The 26,087-nt window shown below is 51.1% G+C and overlaps 1 protein-coding gene across 2 annotated transcripts in view; it reads left to right on the top strand.

The window, feature by feature from the left end:
- POLR1A (RNA polymerase I subunit A) overlaps positions 1-26,087 on the top strand; it is an 88,169-nt gene that overhangs the window by 58,712 nt on the left and 3,370 nt on the right. For both annotated transcript variants that reach the window (XM_057497038.1, XM_036931056.2), the window contains exons 15-31: positions 517-666; positions 1,801-1,984; positions 4,875-4,957; positions 5,074-5,232; positions 6,844-6,942; positions 7,965-8,117; positions 9,491-9,573; positions 11,972-12,137; positions 12,948-13,169; positions 14,018-14,232; positions 16,116-16,283; positions 17,170-17,305; positions 17,758-17,915; positions 22,333-22,459; positions 23,999-24,109; positions 24,710-25,012; positions 25,876-26,076. In XM_057497038.1, coding sequence (XP_057353021.1) covers positions 517-666; positions 1,801-1,984; positions 4,875-4,957; positions 5,074-5,232; positions 6,844-6,942; positions 7,965-8,117; positions 9,491-9,573; positions 11,972-12,137; positions 12,948-13,169; positions 14,018-14,232; positions 16,116-16,283; positions 17,170-17,305; positions 17,758-17,915; positions 22,333-22,459; positions 23,999-24,109; positions 24,710-25,012; positions 25,876-26,076 — 2,718 coding nt within the window. The remainder of the gene's footprint in view (positions 1-516; positions 667-1,800; positions 1,985-4,874; positions 4,958-5,073; positions 5,233-6,843; positions 6,943-7,964; positions 8,118-9,490; positions 9,574-11,971; positions 12,138-12,947; positions 13,170-14,017; positions 14,233-16,115; positions 16,284-17,169; positions 17,306-17,757; positions 17,916-22,332; positions 22,460-23,998; positions 24,110-24,709; positions 25,013-25,875; positions 26,077-26,087) is intronic.

A 26,087-nucleotide genomic window follows, 5' to 3' on the forward strand; every position in this document is an offset into this window, starting at 1 on the left:
CTCAGTCCTGGGGCTGACAACGTTCCAAACCCCACCGTCTGTCTCAACCCTGTTGTCTTTGTCTTTATTTTTTACCAGGTACTCATATCTTTCTTATTACAGCCCTGCAGCAACTTATTTCTTTCTTCTTTGTTCTTTGGTCTATTCTGGAACTTAGTGTTCAGGTCTAGGGTTTGTTTGCTTTAAAAAAGTATATCATACTAGGGAATAAAAATCCCAGCAAAGTATTTTTTTTGGTAGGGAGGGTGCAGGGGTGGGAGGGGTGAAGTTCTTAATGGGGTGGGGGTGGGGAGGGTGAAGTTTCTGCTCCTAAACTCCCTCCTAAGTCATGTACATTGAAAAGTAACAACTGAGGTCAGCTTGTCCCATGGAGGTGTGTTTGTTTTTCTTGCTCTGCCTACAGAGCATCAGGGTGGATTTGGGTGGCTTTTCAGGATTCACAGGGACAGGAGGTCCTAAAAGGGACATCTCAACTTTTCTTCCTACCATCAGCTTTGTCTTTCTTTCTCTTTCTAGATTGTCTCAACGCTGCTGATAAACATAATCCCAGAGGACCACATCCCACTGAACTTGACGGGAAAGGCGAAAATCAGTGGGAAAGCCTGGGTGAAGGAGCCTCCTCAGCGAGTTCCCGGCTTTAACCCTGACTCAATGTGTGATTCCCAGGTATGCTGCCCGGCTATGTGGGTTGGAGACATCTAGTCCCCAGGTTTAGACAAATTGATTTAAAACAGATGCTGAGAAAACAGACACCCACACGGAGGCAGGGGTCATGGCTTATGAGAGAATGAGTTGTGCCTGAGTTAATGTTGACTTTTGGTTTTAGAAAAGGTCAGAGTTGATCACTAGCGTTTGACCCTCAGTATAAACCTCACAGCCAGCTTGGGAAGGCGTCTGCAGTAGAAGGCCTCTGGGCTCAATTCTGCAAAGCTCGGAATGCAGAGCCTATATTTTCCCTTGAGACCTCCAAGTGGCTGCAGCTCACTGTGGAGCTGCTTGAGGCTCCACGCTTCCCAACTCTGTGCCTTAGGAACGAGGCCTCAGGGCAGGCCCAGGGCAGTCAAACTCAGGCACAGTCCTGCTGCAAGAAAGCAAGACCAGAACCCTCACTGAAGAGTCCCAGGCCACTGCATGTTCTTTGGGGGGACTATCCCCAAATCTCCACCTCATGAGGGCTTTGTCACAGACTCTGACAGACATTCCATTTAGAACTGAAGCTCCCACTTTTCTTTCCTTTTATAGAGTCTGTGGTTAATGCGTGCTACATTATGCAGCTAGAAGTCCTTTTAATTAGCTTCTGATGCTATAACCCAGCTTTATGAAAGTACAAATTCAGGCCTTAAAGAAGAGTAGAAAGATTATGTTCTTACCTCCAAGGTACAAGGGAGGGAATACCAGGCCAAGGTCATGGTTTTGAAGTTTATACTCTGGATGTTCTCAGTTCCCAAGTTACAAGGTCTCTGTCAAGTGTGTTTGACCTCCAGTCTTTATGGTTTGGGGCGTGTGCCAGGGGACATGTAAACACACTGAAATGTCCGTGTGGGTACGCTTCTTGGTATAGTCCCTGGAAAAAAGTAATTTAAAATGTTGGTCTATATGTGCTCACCTCCTTTATTTAAAAAAAATAAGGAATATGTATATTTAGGTTCTGTTTATGCCCTGTATCTTTCCATTAAGAGCTTGAGGCAGGCTGCAGTAGAGCGACATACACACTAATGTTAGTTAAGACTCAGATAAATGAGGGAGGCTCCCACAGGGGGCGTCACCTCCAGCCCAGCACTGGTGGCCATCCATCCACAGGTGATCATCAGGGCCGGGGAGCTGCTTTGCGGAGTGCTGGACAAGGCGCACTACGGGAGCTCTGCCTACAGCCTGGTCCACTGCTGCTATGAGATCTACGGTGGGGAGACGAGTGGCAAGGTTCTCACCTGCCTGGCTCGCCTCTTCACGGCCTACCTGCAGCTCTACAGAGGCTTCACTCTGGGTGAGTGCTGGGTGAGTGGCCCAGGGCCCCCTTTCCCTGGCCAGCACACCCAGGAGGGTGTCTTGCTGGCTCTCCTGAAGCCTCGCAGAAACACCAAGTTCCTTCTGCGAGGACGTCCTCACTTAACCGCCAGCAGCATTTCGTGGCCTCGCTCTTTCCCAGTGCTTTCCACCCATCCCTCACTGCCAGTGTTTCCTCTCTGTACATAGTGCAGAGGGAACCCCATCTGTTCCCATTTCCACTCTGTCCCTTTCTCATCCCCAGCCATTACAATTTTCTGTCCCTGAAACTGATTTTTCACACGCACACTCACCTCTGTTCTCTCCTGCAAGTGCCCTTCCAGAGTTCCCTGGGCACATCACCCTCCACACAGGTTCTTCTGTTGTCAGAACTGCTTCCCAGGATTGCAGGGCTCCAGCACTGTTGGACCCTGCACTGGCATGGTTCTGTCAGGTTGATCCTAAGATAGGAAGAGGAGCCATCTGGTTTCTTGCCAGGAAATGATTGCACACTGTCTCAGGAAGTTGGCTTTGATAAAACAGTCACAGTGTTACTTTCTGTGCCCTGAGCTGATTCAGGGCGGTGGGTCTGAGTCCTCAGAGTGGAGTTGGAGCCCTTTTGCATTGTTCCTCTGAGGAGTAAGTGATATGCTGTACATTGAGCATGAGCCACAGTGAGTGTAGGAATTGTCTAGTCAATGATGAAGTTAGTGGAGGTGAGACTGTGCTCTGTCGACTTGCCTGTGTGCAGACGTGGTGGGAATCCTACTGTGGGAAGGTGGGCCTGCCACAGCTGGAATTTGTTAATTGGCCGGCAGGGGGCCTGCATAATTATATTAAATACTGTGGCAACGTCAAAATAAATACAGACATGAAAATAATTAAAAATTACCCAGCATTGAACCACTAGAGAAACCACTAATATTGATTTGATGTGTCTTTCTAGACTTTCCAAGTACAAACATATTCAGAAAATATAGGATCTTACACTACATACTGTTTTAAACATGCTTCCTATCTACCCACTTCCAAAAGTATTTATAAATGTCCTTTTTGGGGGAGCTAATGCCAGCCTACATTCTCATGTCTGTGGCTACAGATTATTCTAGTTGTGTAAATGTACTATAGTTTATTTAACTAGTTTCTGTTATTAAACTTTTAGGCTGTTACCTGGTTTTCACTTTATTGCTGGGAGGAACACCCTTGAACATCTTTAAAAATGACAAGTAGAGGAAGATCCTGTCCGCAGGTCATGATGCAGACCAAACCTAAAACCTAACAAACCAAGCCAAGCAGGTGGCTTTGCTTACCACAAAGAGAAATTGCCCCCCTGAGTTCAAATACCATCAGATACCAGGAGACTGAGAGGGAGCAGGGCCAAGCTGGGCGTGGAGGTTGGGGAAGAGCAGGCTAGAGATGCTGCCTTCATGCTAAAGATGTCCAGGCCTCGCAGCCAGAGGTCAGAGAAGGAACATCACGGGAGCCTGGCCCTGACCCCAAGGAAGGACCCACTTCTGTGGTTATGGCTTCCTCAGTGAGGAGCTGTTTCTTTCCCCTCCCACTCACATATGTTCTTTTTTTACAGGTTTTAAAAAAATTTTTATTAAGGTATGATTGATATACACTCTTATGAAGGTTTCACATGAAGAAACAATGTGGTTACTACATTTACCCATATTATCAAGCCCCCACTCATACCCCAATGCAGTCACTGTCCATCAATGCAGCAAGATGCCACAGATTCACTATGTGCCTTCTCTGTGCTACACTGTTCTCCGCGTGATCCCCCACACCATGTGTACTAAACATAATACCCCTCAGTCCCCTTCTCCCTCCCTCCCCACCTGTCCTCCCACACCCCTCCCCTTTGGTAACCACTAGTTCCTTTTTGGAGTCTGTGAGTCTGCTGCTGTTTTGTTCCTTCAGTTTTGCTTCGTTGTTATACTCCACAAGTGAGGGAAATCATTTGGCACTTGTCTTTCTCTGCCCGGCTTATTTCACTGAGCATAATGTCCTCCAGCTCCATTCATGTTGTTCCAAATGGTAGGATTTGTTTCTTTCTTATGGCCGAATAGTATTCCATTGTCACACATGTTCTCTAGAGGCCTTCAAGCCCCTAGGACAGTGCATGGGAATTCCAGATACCTTAGCCTGGTTTTTGAACAGTGCAGCCATTGTTTTCCATCCCATTCAGATCCTGGCTGTGGGACTTTTGGGTCAAGTAGCACTCACAGATACAGACAGAAAATAGTTGATTGAGAGAGGAAATAGAAAGGCATTCTGCCCAAAGTGAGAAATTCCTCAGTTCTTTGGAGCCAGAGGGCCAGGCTTACCTGAAGGGACCCAGGCTTTCGTCCAGGCAGGAGCTGCCATGGTCCCCATGACCCAGGCTCAAGTGTATGTGTATATGTGCCTGTGCACGCAAACTCACAGCCGAACAGGGTGGTGCCTGGGATGTGTGACTTCTGGAAAGCAAAACCGGGATGTCCTCTCCCTCCCTCTCGCCTCTTTCTAAGCTCAGTTTTTCATCCACATCTCTACTTGACCTCTAGCCCATTTCATCCAACATGTATTTATTGAGTGGAGGGAATGTAGTTGGTGGCTAAGAATAAAAGTTTGGGACTTGGCCCTGGTTTACTTTCTCCCAATATAAGTTTGGGCAAGTAGCTCAAGTTTGAAGTTTAATGTTACCATCTGTAAAATGGGGATTATAATGCTTGGCCTCTGAAAAGCACTTAAGAGATGGTAGCAGTCTTTTTCCTAATGGTGTTAACATCGTCGTCATCATATGGGTGCGTGGCACTGTGCTCCGTGCCCTGACCTTACCAAGTTCACAGCCTGGTGAGAAGTCAGGCCTGGTCCCATCCAAGCTTGTCTGTTTCACTTCACAGGTGTGGAAGACATTTTGGTTAAGCCAAAGGCGGATGCTAAGAGACAAAGGATCATTGAAGAGTCCACCCACTGTGGGCCCCGGGTGAGGACGGCTTGGGAGGCTACAGCCTTCCATAGGGGTCAGGTCTTCTATAGAATGAAACTCACACACTCCTCACTTTGGCTGCTTCCTCCAACATGTTCCTTTTCTCATTCTAGGCTGTGAGGGCTGCGTTAAATCTGCCAGAAGCTGCATCATGTGATGAGGTCCAAGGAAAATGGCAGGATGCCCATCTGGGCAAAGACCAGAGGGATTTTAACATGATTGATCTGAAGTTCAAGGAGGAAGTGAACCATTACAGCAATGAGATTAACAAGGTTAGTCCAGCAGTGCATGTACTTATCACCACCATTTTGAATGCTGGTTTTTAAAAAAATTACATTTGATTCTCACTTGGGATCCTATAGAGCCATTTGGCTGTTCAGCAGCTGACTAGGTGAGGTGAGAGGTGGAATGTGTAAAACTCATCACTCTGGAGAGCCAGGGACTTCATTTTCTCACCCAGTTAGGGTCTGGAAAGGTCTTTGATTAATGCCAGGAGGAAATGCTGTGCACTTGTTGTCTTTTTAAATGTTTCAATTTGGCGATGACTGCATTTAAAAAGACTGAAGAAAGAAACTTTCCCATGGGGGCCACTGAGGGTGGAGGAGCGGAATGAAGGGCCAGAAGCGCCACCACTGTAACAGCAGAGCCAGGGCTCAGGGCCTGGGCTCAAGTCCTGGCTCTGTCATGTGCTTGCTGTGTGACCTCAGGCAAGTGACATGAACAGTCTGTGCCTTGGTCTCCTCACCTGGAGGTGGGGATGTGCGTGCGGAGCGGCCCACTCACACATGACAGAGGGGGTGAGGGAGCTGACCTGCACAGTGCAGTCGGCCCAGCGGGAGCCCTGCGGACATCCTCCAGAGCCCAGGCCACTTTCCGCCATGCCGGATCCTGTGCAGTTGAGGAAGGAGATGGAAACCTTGGTACCAGCCAAGAGTGCAGCCTCTCTGCCTTCTTGCCCCAGAGCCAGGGCACCCAGTCCTGTGGCTGGAAGGAGACTTACCCTGCCTCCTGGGCCTTGAGGAGGAGAGGAAGAGGCAAGGCCAGCACCAACAGAAGGGACTTGTTTGCCTGTGGTGTCCTCTTCACTGCTTTCAGTATCCCTTAGGCTGCCAAAAATGCAGATTTCTTGTTAGTGCAAGTTTGTGCTTGAGAGGTTTTGTTCTAAGGGACTCTCACCACTTCCCAAAGAACAGAGACGCTCAGCTCCCAGGATTGCCTGGGAGTGCCAGCGTGGGTTGTTGTCTTGTGAGCATCTCAGAATTACTTCTTGTCCCTCCTACCACCTCTTCCCAACCATTCTGCCTCTCCTGTGTTGGTCTGGGTCTCTGCAACCCTAGGCAGACACAAGTAGACTCAGGACCCCTCCCAGCATCTCCCCAGGCTCCACCTAGAGGCCTTTGTTCTCTTCCGCGGGCCCTGAAGTTGAGGCCAGGCTGCCACAAAGTGCTTGGGCTGCATGTCGGTAAATGAATGTGACACAGACATTAGTCATCATTGCCAGGTGTGTGGAAACGAGGCTGAGCTCTGTTGGTCAGACTGGTAAGGGCATCCTTAGATGTCATTTGTAACCACCTCCTTTTTAGAATCACACACCAGATATGGTGGCCCCTCCCATCTCCCTGTTTGCTGCTGTTTGCCAGGGACAGGGCCTCCTGACAGGGTGTCAGCACAGCGCAGTACGTGGGGCCATCTGCTGACTTCTTTTTAGGGGTTCTAGCAAAAGGGTTGATGCCAAATGAAACTTCTCCTTACCTCTAGTGGGTTTTAGAGCATATCTCTGGATAAATAATCTGAGCTATTGTTCTGCATCCAGGGTTTATCTCCTAAACCTGGGGTTTCACAAAGAACTGAAGTCACTGACTGATGTGTTTGTTTGATTGCAGGCTTGCATGCCTTTTGGCCTGTACAGGCAGTTCCCAGAGAACAACTTGCAGATGATGGTACAGTCTGGAGCCAAAGGGTCAACTGTGAACACCATGCAGGTGTGAGCAGAGGCGGGGGGTGGGGAGGTGGGGGAGAGGGCTGGTTTACGGAAGGCTGGGGGGATTGCATGAGTTTCTGTTTCAAATTTTAAAAGGATCCATGTTCTGTATAAAATGTGGCAAGTACTGGAAAAGATAAAAACTTACTGAAATCAGTACAGGCGCTAACAACTGTTAACACGTTAGTGTTACACACACACACAGATAAAAATATCCAAATTTTGATATTTATAGTACAGATATATATTGTAAATTACTCTGTTATTATATTGCATATATTCATGTATTATATAATAACTGTGTGTGTGTGTGTGTGTGTGTGTGTGTGTGTGATCTCAGCTGAGATTCTGTGATTTCACATGACCTGCTTTAGTTTCTTGGTATTCCGTTGTAAGCATTATGATAGAGGTTTCTCAACCTTAATTTGAGGCCCATTATCTCCTCATATTACTGCAGTCTTAGAGCATTTTCCCAAATTTAGCAACTCCTAAAAAAATCTTGACCTTAAGAGGGTCTCAAGGATCATCTCATTGTTTGGTTAGTGTAGAGCAGTAGGAGTGAACTTAAGAGACTGAAAGCATCCACCCCCTTGACTGAAGTGAAATCCGGGCACACTACTCTTCCCCACCAAGAATATCAATGGGTGGTTTTATTCTCTTTTAGCCTAAGAATTTAAGGATCACAATAAGTTACTTTTTCCTACAGTCCTCAGTTCCCCCATTAGGACCCTTAGGTCCCATCCAGGTATAACATGTGGTGATTCTGAAACATGATGTCCTGTACAGACACAGCCCATTTACATCAGCTGACCCCAAATGTGAAAAATCCCCATCAATCAACAAAAGAAAGCACAGTGATTTTTTTTAAATGCAAGCCTCCTTGGTTCATTTAAAGATCTAGGTTGGCCTTCAGTTTCCATGCAGCTTTTCTTGAAGAGCAGGCCCTCCCTCCCCTGCTGGGACAGGGGCGCTGTTCACCACATATGTGGACCTCAAGTTTCCTCTGCATCCCCTTTCCCCCAGATCTCGTGCCTGCTGGGTCAGATTGAATTGGAAGGTCGGAGACCCCTGCTGATGGCATCTGGCAAGTCCCTGCCCTGCTTCGAGCCTTATGAATTCACCCCCACGGCTGGCGGCTTTGTCACTGGCAGATTCCTCACTGGCATCAGGCCTCCTGTATGTATGCTTGTTCTTCCCTTTGGCTTTTCTCCTCAGTTCTAGGATCAGTGGTGGGAGGCCTGTGGTCTTCACCAACAACTTTGAGCAGGGAGAATCAGGTAATAAATGCCCAGCTGTTTGCTGCTTACCTGCTAGACCCTATGGCCCATAAGCACCATAGGATGCAGCGTGTCGTGTTCTGCATTGTAACACCAGAGCTGGCACAGTGCCTGCACATGGTGGTGCTCAGTGTTTGCTGATAAATGGAAAGATGAGTAAGACCGATCCCAGCACCCCCTTTTCCCGCCAAGTGCCCCCTCTGAGCCAGCTCTTACCTGCCTGTGAAGGCAGCTAGAGAAAGAGATGCCCCTTACCAGGGTGCTCTCTGCTGCCAAAAGGAGCGTCACGGAGACACAGAGATCTAGTTCCCGAAGCCCCCTGGAGGGATACTCCCATGGCTCCTTCACAGTGGGAAAGCTGACTAGCTGGAGCAACTGGCTGATGTTCCTTCCCTTGGCCAGTCATAGAATTCTCCCCTAAGAACAAAGTTTTCTTGCACTTGTCAGAAGTGGCTTTTTGAATGTTAGCACCTTTTGATCTTTGGTTATTGTGTCTCTGTAAGGTCAGGCAACTAAGTCCACGTTGTAACCCGCACTGACCCTTTGTTTCAAGGCCAGACTACGTCAAGGATTCCTCCATCAGTCCCACATGTACACCCCAGTGGTCCCCCATGGCCTCTGGCAAACAATGACACACAGCTAATGTAGACCAGAACTTTTTGAACTCTGGTTGCTCCCCCTCAGCCATGAAATCACAGTAATAAGAGTAACTAGCAATTTTCTCTGTAGTGAAACAACATGGGGTACTAAAGAAAGCATCAGAATAAGGGATGGAATAAATTCATGAGGTTGTAGTTTGCATCGTATGCTTTTATATGCATGTGTATGTGTGTTAATTACTGTTGTGAAAGTATTTCTCATTGTTGGTTGCAGCCAGAAAGTTTCAAAAATAGTATGTACCTCTGTTAGCACTGTTGCAAGCAGAATTCAGGCACATGGGCTGAGCTGCATACCAAGGAGGCACCAGTGCTGTTTCTATTTGGAAAATGGGGTGTGGAGGGATATGATACTGAGGACAGAGTGCACAAGTCTGTGCAGCACCTGCTTCTGTGAACAGGCGCTGTTATCTCTCATTCCTTGTCCCTGTGCCCTCAGGCAAGGTAAGACAAAGGTAACCACAGGAGGGCAGAAGTCACTGGGGCCATGGGAGCCGGCAGAGCCGAGGGTCTGGGAGGTCAGGGAGGGCTGCTGGAAGCGTTGATCTGAGTCACCCCACAGAGGTGCGCTATCCTCACTGCTGCTTCTGGGACCTGGGTCCCACGTCTCCCACAGGAGTTCTTCTTTCACTGCATGGCAGGGCGAGAGGGTCTCGTCGACACCGCTGTGAAAACCAGTCGCTCTGGCTATCTCCAAAGGTAAAAGGCACCTGCCCTGCCACCTTACATGGGATCAGTGTCACCGGATCATTCTGCTCTGTCATCTTCCACATTTTCATTGATAATTCACTTAAGATCCCTTTGGGTGAAACCTTTAAAGGTCAATGGGTGGCCTGAGACAGAAAACAGATATTCCTCCCCCTCTAAAGGATTGGTAGAGCCTGAGCTGGGAGGTTTTATAAAGGGCCCCTGCTCTCTGTGGGTGGGCCCTCCCTTGGGGGAAGTTAGGGATCTGTAGAAGGGCAGTGAGCAGCTTGTCCTCCGCCCTGGAGCGCTCAGCAGGCTGTACCTTGCAGAGAGGATTCCAGGCCCAGGGCCCCTGCCTGTGAGTCTGTAATTGTTGTTACTGTCCTTCCAGATGAAGTGTCACACCAGGGTCCCCAGCCCAGTCCTGCTTGTTTTCTCTTCTTTCTGGGAGGAAAGGGAACAGGTCACCACTCTTAATAGCCCACATGGGTGGGTGTGGGGAATGGAGCTTAACCCTGAACAAAGGCCTGACTCCAGCGTGCCAGGGTAGGGGGGCCCAGAGAGGCAGATCCCTGTGCTCCAGCCAGTCCCCCGGGGCGCAAGTTGGGAAGGCTCAGCCTTGGGGACTTTTTGGTAATGGTTCTTCCTGAGCACAGAGAACCTGAGCTGGTAGAAATGGTGGTGGGAATGGAGGAGACACCAAGATAAACCCCCATGCCTCTCAGGCCTTGTAAGTTATGTTGTCAGGGAGCTTGACTGTTGGGGAAGCAGAGCTCCTTTCTTCTTACCCTTTCGAAGGTTTGTCTCTTCTCTTGCTTCTGAGTTCCTGATTCCCCAAAGCTGCATCCCTGGTTTTGATCACTTCCCCCTTTGCTCCCAAGGCTGTAGCCCACGGGGCTGGGGTGGGAAGGGGAAGTGTGGGATTGGGGTGCACACACTTGGGTGCTGGTCAGTGAGGCACCTGACACAGCTGGCAGGCCTGGTTGGGGGGTGGCACTAAGCGGTTGAGTGACCCCCCTCTTGGCGTCATGGATCACGTGGCCAGTTCCTTCCATGAGCAGAGGTTACACCCCACCTTCATTCTCTTAAATCATTCAGAAATCCATGTGTAATATAGAAAAAGCTAAAAAATAAATGACCAAATAAGTCTGGGGTTGGGAGATCTATGGGTAGAGTGGGAGTCCCTGAGGCTGGTGAAATACAGATGGGAAGGAAGAAGGTACGGGGACCTTGGCCAGAAGGGAGGCACATGCACTGCAGGGTCCATCCGCCAGTCCAGGCTCCTGGTGGAAAGGGCATGTGCAGTGCTTCAGCCAGGGTGCTTCGGAGGAGGCCAGCCTGCTGCAACAGCTCTAGGCCAGAGGTTGGAAGGCTGCCTCCCGTGTGTGGCATTGGACAGGAAGAAACAGATGTGATGATGTGGAGCAGCTGGCTGACATGCAAGAATAAGAGACCTAGCTGAGTTTTCAGGCCTGAGTGGCAGCATAGTGGCATGGTTGTCAGCAAGATGCTGCAGAGGGGAGAGAGAAAGTATTGGTGGCATGAGGTGTCAGCAGCAGGATGCTCAAGTACACATGCAGTGGAGCCTTAGAGGCAAGGCCTGAAGCTCAGGAGAGGCCTGGAGATAGAGCCTTGAGGGGCTGTTGCAGGTGCTGAGAGCTACAGCCTATGAGGCCAGTGGAGCAGAGCAGAGAGCTGACAACTGACACTTGGGCATTTTCGACAAAGGGGAAGTGGATACTCAGCACCAACCTTGCCCGGCCCTGGGCTGGGTGCCAAGAAGACAGTGGTGACTAACATGGAGCTCTGTCCTTGGAGCTCAAGGGAACAGCGGCTCTGAGGAAATGTCCTCTTAAAGCGGCAGGAAAAACCGAGGCAGAATGGCCAGGGGTAAGCTAAGCCAGCACCAGAGCAGCAGAGAGAGAGAGGTTGAGGGAGGCAGCTGACCCCAGGGAGGCCTCAGCAAAAAGGGGCACCAGGTTAGGGTTATCACATCAGCATTCAGTTCCTGATATCCCCGTAGCGTCCTGACGGTCTCTGGACGGACGGTGTTAGAAAAGCATTCAGTGGGAAGACCGCTGGGCCTGCCTTGTGGGTCTAAGGGCCCTGGTCCCTCGATGCAGGAAAGTGAAATGGCAGGCAGTAGTGCCAGCTGCTGGGGCTGCAGTTGGGAGCCAACCTTGCAGTTACCCAGCTGCAGCCTCCTCTCAGAAAACCATTGGAAAATGCAGCCTCTGGCCAGGAGCTGCTGTAGCTCGGAGCCTGGGGCACCGGAACCGGCCTGTCCTAGACTCTTGCTTGGCTGCAGAATAGCAGCCCCCTTCCACCCTCCACTGCCCTGGCCTTGGCCCCAGTCCCCATCAGAGGCCCCCAGGGAGACGCGAGCCTGGTGAGCCTGGTCTCCACATAGGTGTATCATCAAGCACCTGGAGGGGCTGGTGGTCCAGTATGATCTGACAGTCCGCGACAGTGACGGCAGCGTGGTGCAGTTCCTGTATGGGGAGGATGGCCTGGACATCCCTAAGACGCAGTTCCTGCAGCCCAAGCAGTTCCCCTTCCTCGCCAGCAACTATGAGGTACTGGGCCAGACCCCGCACCTGGGAGCAGCGGGGCCACGGCTGTGAACAGGGCCTCACACCCAGGGCTTTGCTCCCCAGAGTGGCTGTTGAAATGCAGGTGCTTATAAAGCACCACCAGTTGATGCCTTAAAACGCTTCACGTTTTCATAACCCCTCTGTGGACTTCATCACGTGAGATGGCATAAAGGCATGCGTGCCTTTAGAACAACTGCCACTGGAGGCATTTGCCATGTGCTGGGCCCTAAACTGAAGTTCACTGTGGGTGCTGTCTGGTTTCATCCTCACTGCATCCTGGGGAAGTATTTCTCTGCCCATTTTATAGCTGAAAAAAATAAATATCAAGCTTACATGACTAGCTGGTGAGTTGTAAAGCCAGTGTTTGAACCCAGGCCTGTCTGACACCAGCTTGTGGTTTTCATACCACACTCACACCCCAGGAATCACACTGACTAAGGAGTTACCCCCTTCTGGAGGTTGGGATGCTGACACCCTCATGACCTGTCCAAGGTCATGCAGCAGAGGGCGGAATTGAAGGTTGCCCCCTGAGTGCTGGCTCCTTTCCATCCTGGCACCTATCCCAAAGCTGTGGCTGTCACTTCCTCTCCTCCATGGCCACTCAGTTCCTGCGACCTCCAGCTTCTAAGTCTGGTTTACACAAAGCCGGGGGCCCTGGTTCACAGTGGGTGCTCGCCCTCAGAGGCGTCATGAGGGCCCTACAGATCTTGGTCCTGGGAAGTTGTATGACAATCAGTGGCCCTCGTGTCATGCCCTCATTTCTTTGGTCTTGTGTGTGGTTTGTTCATTTAGGTGATAATGAAATCGAAGCATCTGCATGAGGTTTTATCCAGAGCAGATCCCCAAAAAGCTCTCCGCCACTTCAGAGCCATCAAAAAATGGCAAAACAAGCATTCCCACACGCTCATGAGAAAAGGTGCCTTCTTGAATTATTCCCAGAAAGTTCAGGCAGCTGTGAAAGCCTTTAACCTCGAGAGTGGGAACCAGAATGGCCGCAGCCTCGAGACTCACCAGGTGACTGAAGGGCGGCCATATCCCCAGTGTCTGGCCAGCACAGGCCTCAGTCAGGGGTTGAGGAAACGAGGGGTTGTTTTCCTAAGGGAAGGAATGATGATGTAGACTGGCTTCAGTCACTGTCAGTCAGGAAGCATTCAAGTAGGAATTTAAGGCAGGGGCTCTTTACAGAAGTGTGTGCAGGGTTTGGAGGACCAACTGCGGCTGGTAACTTGGGCTCACCAGCACCCCAGGCGTGAAGGAACAGGAAGAGCAGCCCCTGGGAGTGGAAGGGTGGCTGTGCACAGAGGCCACTTGGCAGACCCCTCGGCAGAGAGGCGTGGCCTAATCAGACCCCTTGGTTGGGGGGTTCAGTCCTCCTCCCTCCTCTCTGCTGTGGGGCCTCCCATTAGCCAAACACAGTGAGAGCCTGGGTTCAGGGGAGCACTTTGAAGCAGTCGCTGTGGGACAGCTTTGGGACACTGAGGGTGTGAAGCCTGGATGGGGACTGTGTCCTGGTTGCTCCAGGACCATCCTGGCTTTGCCCCCTGCCCTAAGATTATTGTTAACAGTGGCCCACATTGCTCTGAAAGTACCCCAGTTTGGGCAGTAACTTCCATGCTCGCCCTACCTGAACCTGGTGGGTTGGGACAGACTCGGAGGCATGGTCGAGCAGTGCACCCTGGGTGGACTTGGGTTCGCCCTGTGTAAGGTGCTGGGATGTCTTCTCACAGCAGTTGGGTTTCTGACTCCTTCCCCTGCTCATTTGAAGCCCGTGCCTTTGACCCTCCTTCTCCTACTGGGTGTCCCAAGAAGAGAAGCCCATTCCTGGTGTCCTCCTGCATAGCTGAGTCCTGTCCTTCTTTCAGATGTTGAGGATGTGGGGTGAGTTAGATGAGCAGAGCCGAAGGAAATACCAGAAGAGAGCCGCTCCTTGTCCTGACCCCAGTCTGTCTGTCTGGCGCCCAGACATCTACTTTGCATCGGTGTCGGAAACATTTGAGAAAAACGTGGATGACTACAGCCTTGAGTGGGCATCTCAAGCAGAGAAGAATTATGAGAAATCAGAGCTTTCTGTTGACAGGTAATGCCATTGCAGAAGGAGAACCTGCCTCTCTGGCCCTTCCCTTCCATCTCTAGAAGTCTCCTGGGTTTGAGATGCCAGCAGGAGGGAGGGAAGAGAACCAGGTGCACCTTGCAAGCCCTGAGGGCTCCTGGGCAGAGGCAAGAGCAAGTAGGCAGGCGTGGCCATTCCCATTTGGGCCAAGACAGAAAAGAGGGACAGAGGTTTGCAGAAATGACTTCCCTCTTAAGTTTGGTGTGTGGACATGGCTGATTCAGAGTCAGGGAATCTGGTCATCATTCCACGAATCATGCACTGCCCCATGACACCGTGTCTCAGCCTTTCACGAGGAGTTGGAGCTGAAGACTCCAGTGATCTTTTGAGCTTTTCATTTTGAAGCCTTAAGGAAGAAGGGCCGCATGGAGTCCTCAGCTTGGGCTTATTCACACACAAAAAAAATTAAACGGGAAGAAAATCCTGTGGTCTTGGCAGGTGAGAAACTGAGCCCCAGTGGGTTAAAACTAAAACGTTAAACGTGCCCTCAGGGAGTGCCTGCCCCAAGGTTGGTCTTGGATCGGTTGGTTGTCAGGGAACCTTCCTGTTCAGTTCACTAAGCCTGGCCTGCTGAGCTGGAAGGTCTCTGCAGTATTTGCCTTACCTTCTGCCCATCCTGCAGCTGCTGAAATCTGGTGAGGTGCATGGAGAGGGCTGCCAGGGTCCAGGGAGTGGAAAACAGTAAAGACAAATGAACAAAGACAAACACTTGGGCAGAGGAAGTGGAGGCGAGGACTGGGGCTGTCTTTGTCCCTTAAAGTGGTTTCTCCAGCCAGGCCTCAGAGATTCCCAGATAGAATATATCATACCAGGTTATCATGGCTGCCAGCAGGGCTTTCCCTGAAAGGGCCAGACCCTGGTCCCATGCCCCCTCACCTACTCCCTGCAGCTTGGGATGCTGATGTTTACCTTCAGAAGAACCACGTTGGCCCTCGCTCTGTCTGTGCTACATTGGGAGTGGGGAGAGGGTGGCCTTGGCAGCATCCCTGAGGTTCAGAGGGCCAAGAAGGGGAGCAGGTCTGCCTCAGTGGCTCTTGAATGGGAATCGTTAACAAGTAGCCAGCTCGGGGCAGCCCCAAAGTTCTGGAAGTCATTGAAGGTGTTTTCCTGCCAGGAATACTGATATGCATTCAAACCACACTGGTTTGAAGTAATTGGTAAAGAAGACACATCAGGGTTCTGAAGAGTCTGACTTTTCAAGAGAACTTGCATAGAAATGTCATTTTATTACTTTCCTTGGCATTCATACACAACGTCCATTTAGTCCATTTGTTAAGTCTCTTCCTTCCTTGTTCCCTGTGGCTGTGCTTAAAGGGCCAGCTTTCATAGGAAAATGGGTAGTAAATTACAAAAGCGTATAGTGTACATACTTCTGATGTGGCCTACAGTCATTTTGCATTAGTTAAGTAAATAGCCACACACCCCCTTGTTCTGCTAATTGCTTAGTGAACCTCTTCCTAGTTTACCCTAGTTAAACCCTCTCCAAACTATCACAACTAGTGGGAAAAAAGAAGTAAAAAAGGAAAATATGAATAGTGAGCTCAAGAAACTCTGACTGTTTATGGGGCTTATAACTGGTGCAGAGTGGACATTAATGGTCCAAGCATGGACAGCTAGAGCCTCAGCCACTGGGCTGGGATTTGTGCTGCATAATTTAAGACATCCCAGGATCACCAGCCAGAATTTGAGGATTAGAAGCTAGGAAAAAGAAGCCCAGAAAAAGGGAGAGGCGGAAGTTGCATGCACTCTGCTGTCAGATGGTGTTGACAGCTCCCTCCTAACAGACAGGAAGGGGACCTTGGGGGGGTGTCTGTGCTCCTAACCCCTGCTGTGTCCTGCCACATCTCCAGGTTGAGGACCCTCCTGCAGCTGAAGTGGCAGCGTTCCCTGTGTGACCCGGGTGAGGCCGTGGGCTTGCTGGCTGCCCAGAGCATTGGGGAGCCTTCCACACAGATGACCCTGAACACCTTCCACTTTGCTGGCAGAGGCGAGATGAATGTGACCCTGGGCATCCCAAGGTGTGGAGTTGCACGGGTGCCCAGGCAGGACATGGCACTAGCCTGCTCCTGGGAAGGAAGTCATTTAATATGAGAGTGTGTGAGTGTGAGAGAGACAGAGTCTCATCAGCGTAGGGTTCAGAGCTCTACTTACCGGAGCCCTGTTGGTCTCTAGCTGGATCAGTGCCCAGGCCTCTTAGTATCACCATTTATCCCTTGTCCAACTCCTGTGTCTGTCACCTGGGATGCTTGTGAAGGAGCACACTTGGGAATAGATGTTGGTAATAAGCAGGGCCCCTTGGTTGTCCAACTCTAGGGGCTCATGCACCTAGAAGGTGAGCCACTGTGGCCCTGGCCCTTAGGTAATGCATGTACCCTGTGAGATGATGGCTGCTGGATGGGAGGGAAGAGTGGGAGACCCACTTGCATACAAGGCCCGGACCTGCCACTTGGTAGCAGAGTCACTCAGACAGGTTCCTTAGCTTCCCAGACCTTAGGGGCCTCACCATGGAAAGGAGGAGGCTGGGGCCCACCATGCAGTTGGGCCCTGCAGGCTGCCTGAGCTCATGGGCAAGGCCAGGAGCACAGTGCCTACATCCCACTGCGGAGGCCACTTTCCCTGCATTCCATGCATTCAGTAAGCTCTTAGCACCGCTGTGTGCAGGACACAGGTGATAGGAAACAAGAGTAAGACACTGTCCGTGGGAGCCCACACTCCAGAGGAAAATGACTAGAGAATCGCTCTGTGTCACAGATGGGGCCAGGGCTGGGACTCTGATCCACTGTATTCCCTGCGAGATCTCGAGGCCTCTCTCATATCCCAGAACTGCGACATCTTGACAAGAAAGGCATCATACAAATAGGGAGTCTGGCTCTTACGGTCAGATGTGCCCTTGTTCTGTGACAGGTTGAGAGAGATCCTCATGGTGGCCAGCGCCAACATCAAGACGCCCATGATGAGTGTGCCTGTGTTCCACACCAAGAAAGCATTGAAGAGGGTCAAACACCTGAAGAAGCAGCTCACCAGAGTGTGCTTAGGGGAGGTATTGTCTCTCGTGGCAGCAGACTGGGTGGGGGCACTTTCTTGCATCCTTCCATCGGTGAAGGACACACTTTGCTGGCTGTTCACACCCTGGGCTCAGATTCCCACCAATGAGTGAGAAGCTTTCCTGCCAGGTGCCCAGCAGGGGTGGATCAGGAAGGTTTAAAAGCAGTCATTAGCACTGCAGCATTCTTATGTGTCTTAAAAATAAAAGCGTGCCCTGGGTTCGCTTACCAGTCCGGCTGGAGCCCACTCCCTGTGGCCCCAGGCCATTCTCTGGAGGTGACCTGCTGGCTGTGGGCCCCAAGCCCCTGGAATCCACACTGGCACAGCTCACTGGAGTTTCTTTGGTGTTTTGGCATATAACCCAGCCCTTGTGCCCCCAAACCTTTGGATTTCCCATAAGGCACTTGTCATACACAAGTTGGTTTCTCTTTGTCCATCTGGTTCAAGGTGTTGGAGAAAATTGATGTCCAAGAGTCTTTCTGTATGGGGGAAAAGCAGAACAAGTTCCGGATGTACCAGCTACGGTTTCAGTTCCTGCCACGTGCATATTACCAGCAGGAGAAGTGCCTAAGGCCCGAGGACATCCTGCACTTCATGGAAACAAGGTCAGGATTCGGACTGCGTTTGTTGTTTAACTTTGTTCTTGACCATGAGCACTGCTGGCTGCAGTACTCCTGGAGATGGGGCACATTTGCCAAAGTGAGAAGTATTTAGGAAAACAGCAGGCCATGTGGTAATTTGGAAACCTCATTCCCAGTTTGGCTTGTGGGTGTGACTGCATTAGCCACACACCAGCCACTCCCTGAACCCTTTTCTGTCTGGTTGATGAGTCTTGTCCTCTGGGCTTGCGGGCTTTAAGGTGGGGAAGTACACATACCATGAAGAGCAGGGAGCCCTGTTGCCGTGGTGCTGCTGTGATGTGAGACCAGCTCCTGGTGTTAATTTTTAATATGATGTGGTTCTAGGCAGCATAATATGGTTCCTGACATGTTTATATTCTGTTAAAAATGAGTAAGCAATATACCAATGGCCTCCTGCTCAGAAACCCCAGTTCTATAACTGCAGTCAGCTGCAGCTTCTTGTAGAGAAGTTCTGGTGCCCTTCTGGTAGGAGAATGAACGTCCTTTTTCTCTCAAATTCAAGTTGCTCTTGGATGTTTCAAAGGCATAGGCCACGATGCTGAATGCGCAGGGGTAGGACGGTGGGCATACTGGGGCTAGGGCAAGCCAGGGGGGTCAGCAGAGCCCTCTGACTCCCAGCTGACCCTAGGTTGTGAAGTGCAAGCTCAAATGGCTGCCGGGCCTGCAGGTAGCAGGCCTCCCCAGGTCCAGCGCCCTGGCAGGCTGTTTAAAGAGTGCAGACCTGTATTAGGGAGCAGGACTATGGGCAGGGTGGCTGGATCTTCTGATTCAAAAAGAAAGTCCCTCCTCTCTGCTTTTTTTCTGTCTTTGGCTATTTGATTGCCTGCCTTTGCTTTCATAAATAAGCCTCCTAATTCTTAAACATTAGCAACTAATTCATGTTTTTAAAAGCATGGTAAGGCCCAGATAGATCCTACCTATCAACAGGATTTGGCCCTGGACTGCAGACCACTGGTCTAATGTAGACCAGCTCTCAGGTCTCCCTGGACCTGCTCAGAAAAAGATACCCAGTGGGCAAAGGAGGGGCAGAAAGCCCACTGCATCATCTCACCAATATTCACTGAGTGCTGCCCATTCGCCATTGAGCCACAGAGGCACCGTGGCCTGGAGGGAGCGCCTCGTCTCCTGTTGGCCCTTCCTTCTCCTTCCACCCAGAGAGGTAGGCTAGCTTCAGGCAGGCCCTCAAAGCAGATAGCACTAGGCTGCTGGGCTTTGTGGTGGATGAGTTTGGATGTGAACAGCCTTTGGAAGGGCTCACTACCAGGCAGGTCCTGCCCCCATGTGTGAGCCCTTGGTGACACTGGTCCTGACCTAGCCTTGGGGAGCACCTGCATCTCAGGTCGCCTGGGGAAGGTTCCCCTTGTCAGGCAGGCCCAGTGCTCTCATGGTACTGGGTGGTGTCACAGGAGATACAGCTATACATCAGCCGCTGGCTTGTTAATTAACAGGAAGAACATAACTCCCAAGTGTACCACATGTTTGTGCTGGCCAGGCAGCCCTTTTCTGAGAAATGGGAATGGGATCACATGGCCCCTTGAGAATTACCAAGAGCAGGTGGAGTCGGATGGCCTGCCCCATTTCCGTTCACCTAAGGCTTGGGCCTGCCGACCAGGAAGGTCGGCCTGAGGTATGTACAGGCTGTGCTTAGAGTTCTTTTTACTGAAAATGGTGAATTGAAAATCCATCACTTTAAAAAACAATTTCTTGGTGAGGGACAGGCTTGGCTTCTTCCCAGCAGTGAAGTGTTTTTTTCAACTCTTAGTTTCTATTTTGCTTGGACACTTGAGAAGCTGTGATAAACAAAGCCATGTGCAGTAGCTCTTGGTGACTTCCGCAGCATGGGCCACGGGCCAGAGACGGGAGGAGGATCAGTGTGTGTGAACCGGGGTGTGGCTCACACTACGTTTGTAAGGCCTGGGCAGCGAAGCAGCCACATTAAGGCCACTATGGACCACAAAGAATGTGAGTGTCCTTGCAAAAGAATAACCCTCCCCCCAGAAGCTTTCCCCCTTCCCCTCTCCCACCCCCTTTCTCTCCCTCTTCCCTTTCCCTCCCTTTCTTCCCTTCTCTCCCAGCTGTGGGAGCATGAAACTATTTTGACATAGATGGGAGGAAAAAAAATAGAGACATGAGGCACTTCGCTAGATGGAGACATGTAATCATTGGAGGTCCCTGAATATCTGTATCACTGGTCCATTTGGATATTTGTGGAAATTATCTGGAAGCTGGGCCAGGGGTGGTGAAGTGGAAAGAGCCCTGAGCAAGGAGGCAAGGGGTTCAAGGTCTGGTCCCCAGGCCCAGCCGTGAAATGACCAGGTTGGCAGTCTGCAGGTATAGCTTCTGTGAGTCTGACGTTGTGAGCAGCAGGTGACAGAGCTGTTGCCTGGCACTTTTGGAAACAGCCGATGGTCATATTCTCTGTTTATAATTATTTATGTGGGATGCGAGGTTTCTCTGCAGCCTCCTGCTTTTGGTCCCTTCCAGTTGCCACTTTCTGACAAATAGCAAAACCTTCACAGAGCAGACCCTGTGAGCTCGCAGCTCCCTTGCTCTGGCAGAATCATAGTAGGGCAGACTGCCCCCCAGGAGAGCCCTGGCACACTAAAAACGTGTCCACCACTTACTGGTCAGGGCTCCATCTGCCTTCTCACCTCATCTCAAGTTCTCTGGCAGGTCCTGTTCACTGAAAGAGGCAGCGGGGGTAGCGTGGATTCCCAGCGCAGGGGATGAGAGGTCTCATGGGGGAGCTGCATCTGCATTTAGACCTGCCTTGGGGTGGGGGCAGCTCCAGCAGGTAGATCAGGGGCTGAGGAAATTGCTGGCTAAGCAAATATCTTAAGCAAGAGCCCAAAGGGTACGTAAGTGTGGGTGGAGCGGGTGAGGACTTGGGCTGAGGCCAGGTGGAGCGGGTTTGAAGTGCTAGGGCCAGGGTCTCACGTGGGTGAGTCTCTGAGCGGTGACATCACCACAAAGTGACAGGCCAGCCTAATGAGTCAGAGCAGCAGGAGGCAGTGAACAGCTCCTGGGTGTGGGCAGCTGGTCCAGGGCACCACAGCCCGTCCATCTCATTTCCTGTCCTGACGCTGTGCTGCGGGCTCCTTGTGAGTTGGGAGTGGCCTGCTGTACAGATGAGCCTGAGACCCTCCTCTCCATCACCTACCAGAACTGGGACTTAAACCAGAGCCTGTCCTTTCAGAAACATCTCTTCTGCCCCCTCTCTCCTGTTAGGTTGTCTTCTGAAGTCAAACCTGGCTTCCCCTCATCTGGCCCTCTCATCTCTGTCCCCAGTTCCTGGTGACCAAGGTCTGCCCTGGATTGGTGGGTGAGGAGCCTTTTTTCTGCCAAGGGCAGAAACCTCAGCAAAACCATATACAACTTTTGAAAGGTTTTTTTTTTTTTTTAATGAAGAAGACAAGGGGCAGCAGCCTTTTGTTTTTAATGAGCAAAACCTTCTTCTCAAGTGGTGCCTCTGTGCTCATGCCCTTTGCCCCCTGCTCTGCCCTTGGGCACATGGCAGGCACATGAAAGGCACTCGGAGAACACAGGATGGCTAGCCGGGTGGATGAGAGAGCTGACACTTGTTGCAATTGAAAACAGGTCACTTTGGTATGCTCTCATGGCCTGATGAAGATGACAGGCAGAGATCACATGGAAAATGAAGCAGGCGGCGGGGACAGAGTGAGGCCCCAAGGGAGTGTGAAATAGGAAACTCAGGAGGAAGGGGAAGGCTCTGCTTCAAGTTGGTTCTCTTAAATTGGTTTGGTTCTATTGTGGCAGGTGATTTATTGCCACAGAGTAAGTTCTTGCTGCCTTTGAAATTCTGGTGAAATCTTCTGAATCGTAGTTCTTTCATCACCTTGTGGGGCCTCCCACGTTGAGGAGACAGGAGTTGTCAGGGCCCAGCAGTGCTGCTTTCTGCAGGGGAAGGTCCTCCTCCTGGCCCAGACCCCTCTCTCCTGTGCATCTGCCATCCCTAGACAGCAGCCACAGCAGCCCTGGGACAGGCATTGGCGTAGGGTTGTTTCTCATCCTTAAAGCAATACTGCACAGTATGTATTGGTGACCTACATCTCACAGCCAAGGGAGCTAAAGCTCAAGGGAGACTGTCGTGCTTGAAGCGAAGCACCCTGCAAGTGGCAGGGCACACCTACAGACCAGGCCTTTTGGACTGTGGAGCAGTAATCCTGCTGGCTTATCATCTGCTGTTCAGATACAGAAAAAAGTTTGCTGGCGGGGAGGCCGGGTCCCCATCTCATGTATAAATCCCCACATCGCCTTAGGTGGGTGCACCACCCTTGGATGGAACATCTCACCCCCTGAGCGAGGGGAGAGTGGAGATGCTGGTACTGAACAGGGCCACATGGCTTTCTTCTCATTTTAGATTCTTCAGAATTCTGATGGAATACATCAGAAAGAAGAATAATAAAGCCTCAACTTTCACAAGCATAGACACTCGGAGAGCTACCCAGTGGGATCTAGATAACACCAGGGAGTCAGGAAGGAATCCGGTGAGTCCCCCAGGGCCCTTCTGGGACCACCACAGGGAGGGTCCCAGGGTTGGGAAGCACACAGAGTGGCAGTTCACTTAGTTTTCTCTCCTGGGAGGGCTCCACGACTGTTCACACTCCTCAAGCCCCTTTCTGCTGTCAGTGCATCTCCACTTACCTTAGCATCTGTCTGCTGTGCCGAGAGAACCGGGAAGCCACACTGACGTCTTGGGTGCAGTGGGCCATGCAAGGGGGGCTGCCAGATAGCATGGTCTGGTTGGCCTTGGATGAGAGCCCTGGGTCAGCCATCTCTCTTCTCTCAAGGACCCTCTGTACATGGCTTTTATCCTGAGGATAGGCTTAAAGTAATGGTACATGCTGGGCTTCTGAGAGGTCTTTTTCTGGTTTCATTTTCTCTCTGTCTTTGACTTCCCTAGTCCAGGTGAACTGATGCCCACAGGGTACTGGCAGGGACCAGAAGAAGTATTTTGAAGCAAGGAAGGAGCCAGGGAAAAGCCACTGGAGGCAGAACAGTCCAAGAATGGTGGCAGGTTGTCTACCAGGAGACCAGGGGCAGCATGGGGATGGTATCTTCAGAGCCCCTGCTTTGTAGGGCTCCCTAGAAATAGGCTGCATCGATCCTGCTTGGGTGGAGGCTGCAACAGAGGCTGGTACTGCCCCTGCCTGCTCTGTGTTCTCAGCCATGTCACCTCCTATTTCTGGGCCTCTCTCTTCACCCCTAAAATGAGAGACTGGTCTAAACCAGAGAGAATGCTAGGGCTCCAGCCCTGAGGGTTGACCAGCTAGCTAGCTATGCAAGCGCAAATGGGCAAAGCCTCTCTTTAAAAGGCTGCCCAGTCTTAATTCTTAAATCATTCAGAAAAAGACTATAAGAAATTAGGAACCAAGGTCAGAAGGAGAAAGGTATAAATACTTGGCTTTTAAAATATTCAGTATTCTGGTAACTACACTTACTGTGGTGAGCATTTAGTAAGGTATATAATTATTGAATTACTGTGTTGTACACCTGAAACTAATATTGTATATCTAATATATTCCAATTTTTAAAAAAGAAAGTATTCAGTATTCCACCAAGACAACCCTTTCTCTTCATCTCCACATGCAACAAAAATATTTGAAACAATATTTTATACCATCTTTTAATGAGTTGGAAAGGCTTGGCACTTTTTCTTTTTTTCTTTCTTTCTTTTCCTTTCCTATCTCTCTCTGTCTCTCCTTTTTAAAAATGCAAGATTTTGCAAGTGGTACATGTAAAGGTGAAGACTGATGAGAGAGAAGCCTGGGGTCAGGGGTGGCCCGGGAGAGGCTCGATGGGTGGGTTGGGTTGCGGGAGTGGGTAGATGGAGGGTGTATGGAAGGGAGGCAGATGGATGGTTGGGAAGGTGGTAGGTGCATGTATGATGAATGGATGGGTGGGCAGGTGGGTGGCTGGGTGGGTGAGTGAGTAGAAGAGGAGGAGGTCGGGTAGGTGGACAGCTTGAGTGGATAGGAGTCACCAGGCGCTGGGTATTGGGGCTGATCCTTTTCCCCACACCACAGGGAGAGCAGGAAGGTGATGAGGAAGAGGAGGGCCACATTGTGGACGCCGAAGCTGAGGAGGGAGATGCTGATGCCTCTGACGCCAAACGCAAGGAAAAGCAAGAGGAGGAGGTGGGGGTCTCTGGCCAGGGTGAAGGGGCTCTGGTGATGTCACTCCTTCTCCGTCACACCAGAGGGATCACACCTTGTATCATGCTGGAACTCATCAGGAACCCAGAAGCAAGACCAGCCTGCCCAGCACACCTCTCGATTGAGAAGATGGTGTTCACGGCCCAGGAACTGGGCAGGGATCATCCCAGGCTGCCCTTTAGGTTCTGGCTACTCCTGAATTTGAATCATATTCGAAGACACAGAGGCCTTTGCAAGGAGACAAGTCAGGCTGCCTCCTGTTTTTATAATGAAAATATACTTCCTTTCCTTCCCCACATCCTCTACTATCATGATTTTTGCACAAAGGGCAGTTTAGAGGGGCTGAGGGAATTGACAGGTAAAAGGGCTCGAGTGAGAGGGTGAGCTCTGAGCAGGGTATCAGGACAGGGGAGCTGGCATTCCCAGGGAAAGGCAGAGGGAAGGGAGCAGAAGGCAGCCCAGGTGAGTGGACCCTGGGTGGCCTGGCCAGACGGGGCCTGCATAGGGGCACTTGGGCCATAAGCGAAGCCTAGATTCAGGGGAGGGCGGAAGTGACACAGTCTGCACCTTGTCCTCTGCCAGGTGGATTATGAGAGTGAGGAAGAGGAGGAGAAGCAGGGGGAGGAGGATGACGACGACACGCAGGAGGACAGGCACATCCATGGGGAAGGTGCCCACAATGCCCAGGAACAGGAAGAAGAGGTGGGCTCAGGCCCCGAGGATGGCTCGCCCCCCGCTGGCCCCCTGACACAGCCCCGCAAACCTGCTGGCAGCCGGGAGCCCCAGGGCGCCGAGGCCATGGAGCGGCGCGTGCAGGCTGTGCTCCAGTCGCATGCGTTCATAGAGGACTACCAGTACGACACGGAGGAGAGCCTGTGGTGCCAGGTCAGGGCCAGGGCGGGGTGGCGGGGTGGGCCCTGCAGCCGAGCAGCTCCCTGCACAGGCCCGGCGGGCGGCCATCAAGGGCCTGTGGCAGTTGACTGTCCTCTTTTAACCCCATATCCTGAAAGAATCTGGTGACAGCTCTTGGTCCTATGTCCCAAATCATGGCCCCACACATTTGACTTTCAAACCCCTAGTGAGCTGGTTCTTTCTGATTTTTCAAGAACAGTGTACATGTGAGTATAGATATAGGTACAGGTATGTGTTATCAGTCAAGCCCTATAAGTACTTTGAGATGCATCACCTCCTCTAATCCTCAGGACAGCAGATACGTTGATATATATCAGAGTGGTCGTAGAGGCAAACAGGAGTGCTTTGGCTCCTTGCACAGCTCTCAACGCCAATTCAGGACTGCAAGGTCTTCTGACAGGCTGGGTGGTTTTGGTGCCTAGACATCTACATACAGACTTTCTTGTTGTTTCCCTTGACCTAGTTCAGTGCTTTCTAAGTGGGAGTGTAGGTAAGACCTCAGCAGCCAGGATTTCACACGTGGAACAATGCGGAATAGGCTCTGTGGTAATTGAAAGATTGTCAAGGGCATTGCTGAGTACATGGGATTTTCACCATACCTGCAACATCCATGAATGTCGCTCCGCTGTGTTCACCTTAATCTGGGTGACTGGAGATGGCTGCTCTGGGTGGTCGGCTAAGCCAGCCGCTCGGCTCACCCCAGTAGGCCGCCTGCCCCGAGCCAAGGTGTTTGCCAGAGGGCTTTGAAGGGTCTCCTGGGGAGCCCATTGGCAGGGCATCTGCCCGTCTTGGGGCTGGGGCGGCCGTCTTCCCTAGCTTAGCTCTTCTTCTCTCAGGTGGTGGTGAAGCTCCCTCTAATGAAGATGATCTTCGACATGAGCTCTCTGGTCGTGGCCTTGGCCCACGATGCCGTTGTCTACACAACCAAGGGCATCACAAAGTGCCTCCTGAATGAAACCACCAACAATAAGAATGAGAAGGAGCTTGTCTTAAACACAGAAGGAATCAACCTCCCGGAGCTGTTCAAGTATGCTGAGGTACAGCGTCC

The sequence above is a fragment of the Manis pentadactyla genome, chromosome 2 (assembly GCF_030020395.1).
Source record: "Manis pentadactyla isolate mManPen7 chromosome 2, mManPen7.hap1, whole genome shotgun sequence".
Taxonomy (NCBI): domain Eukaryota; kingdom Metazoa; phylum Chordata; class Mammalia; order Pholidota; family Manidae; genus Manis; species Manis pentadactyla.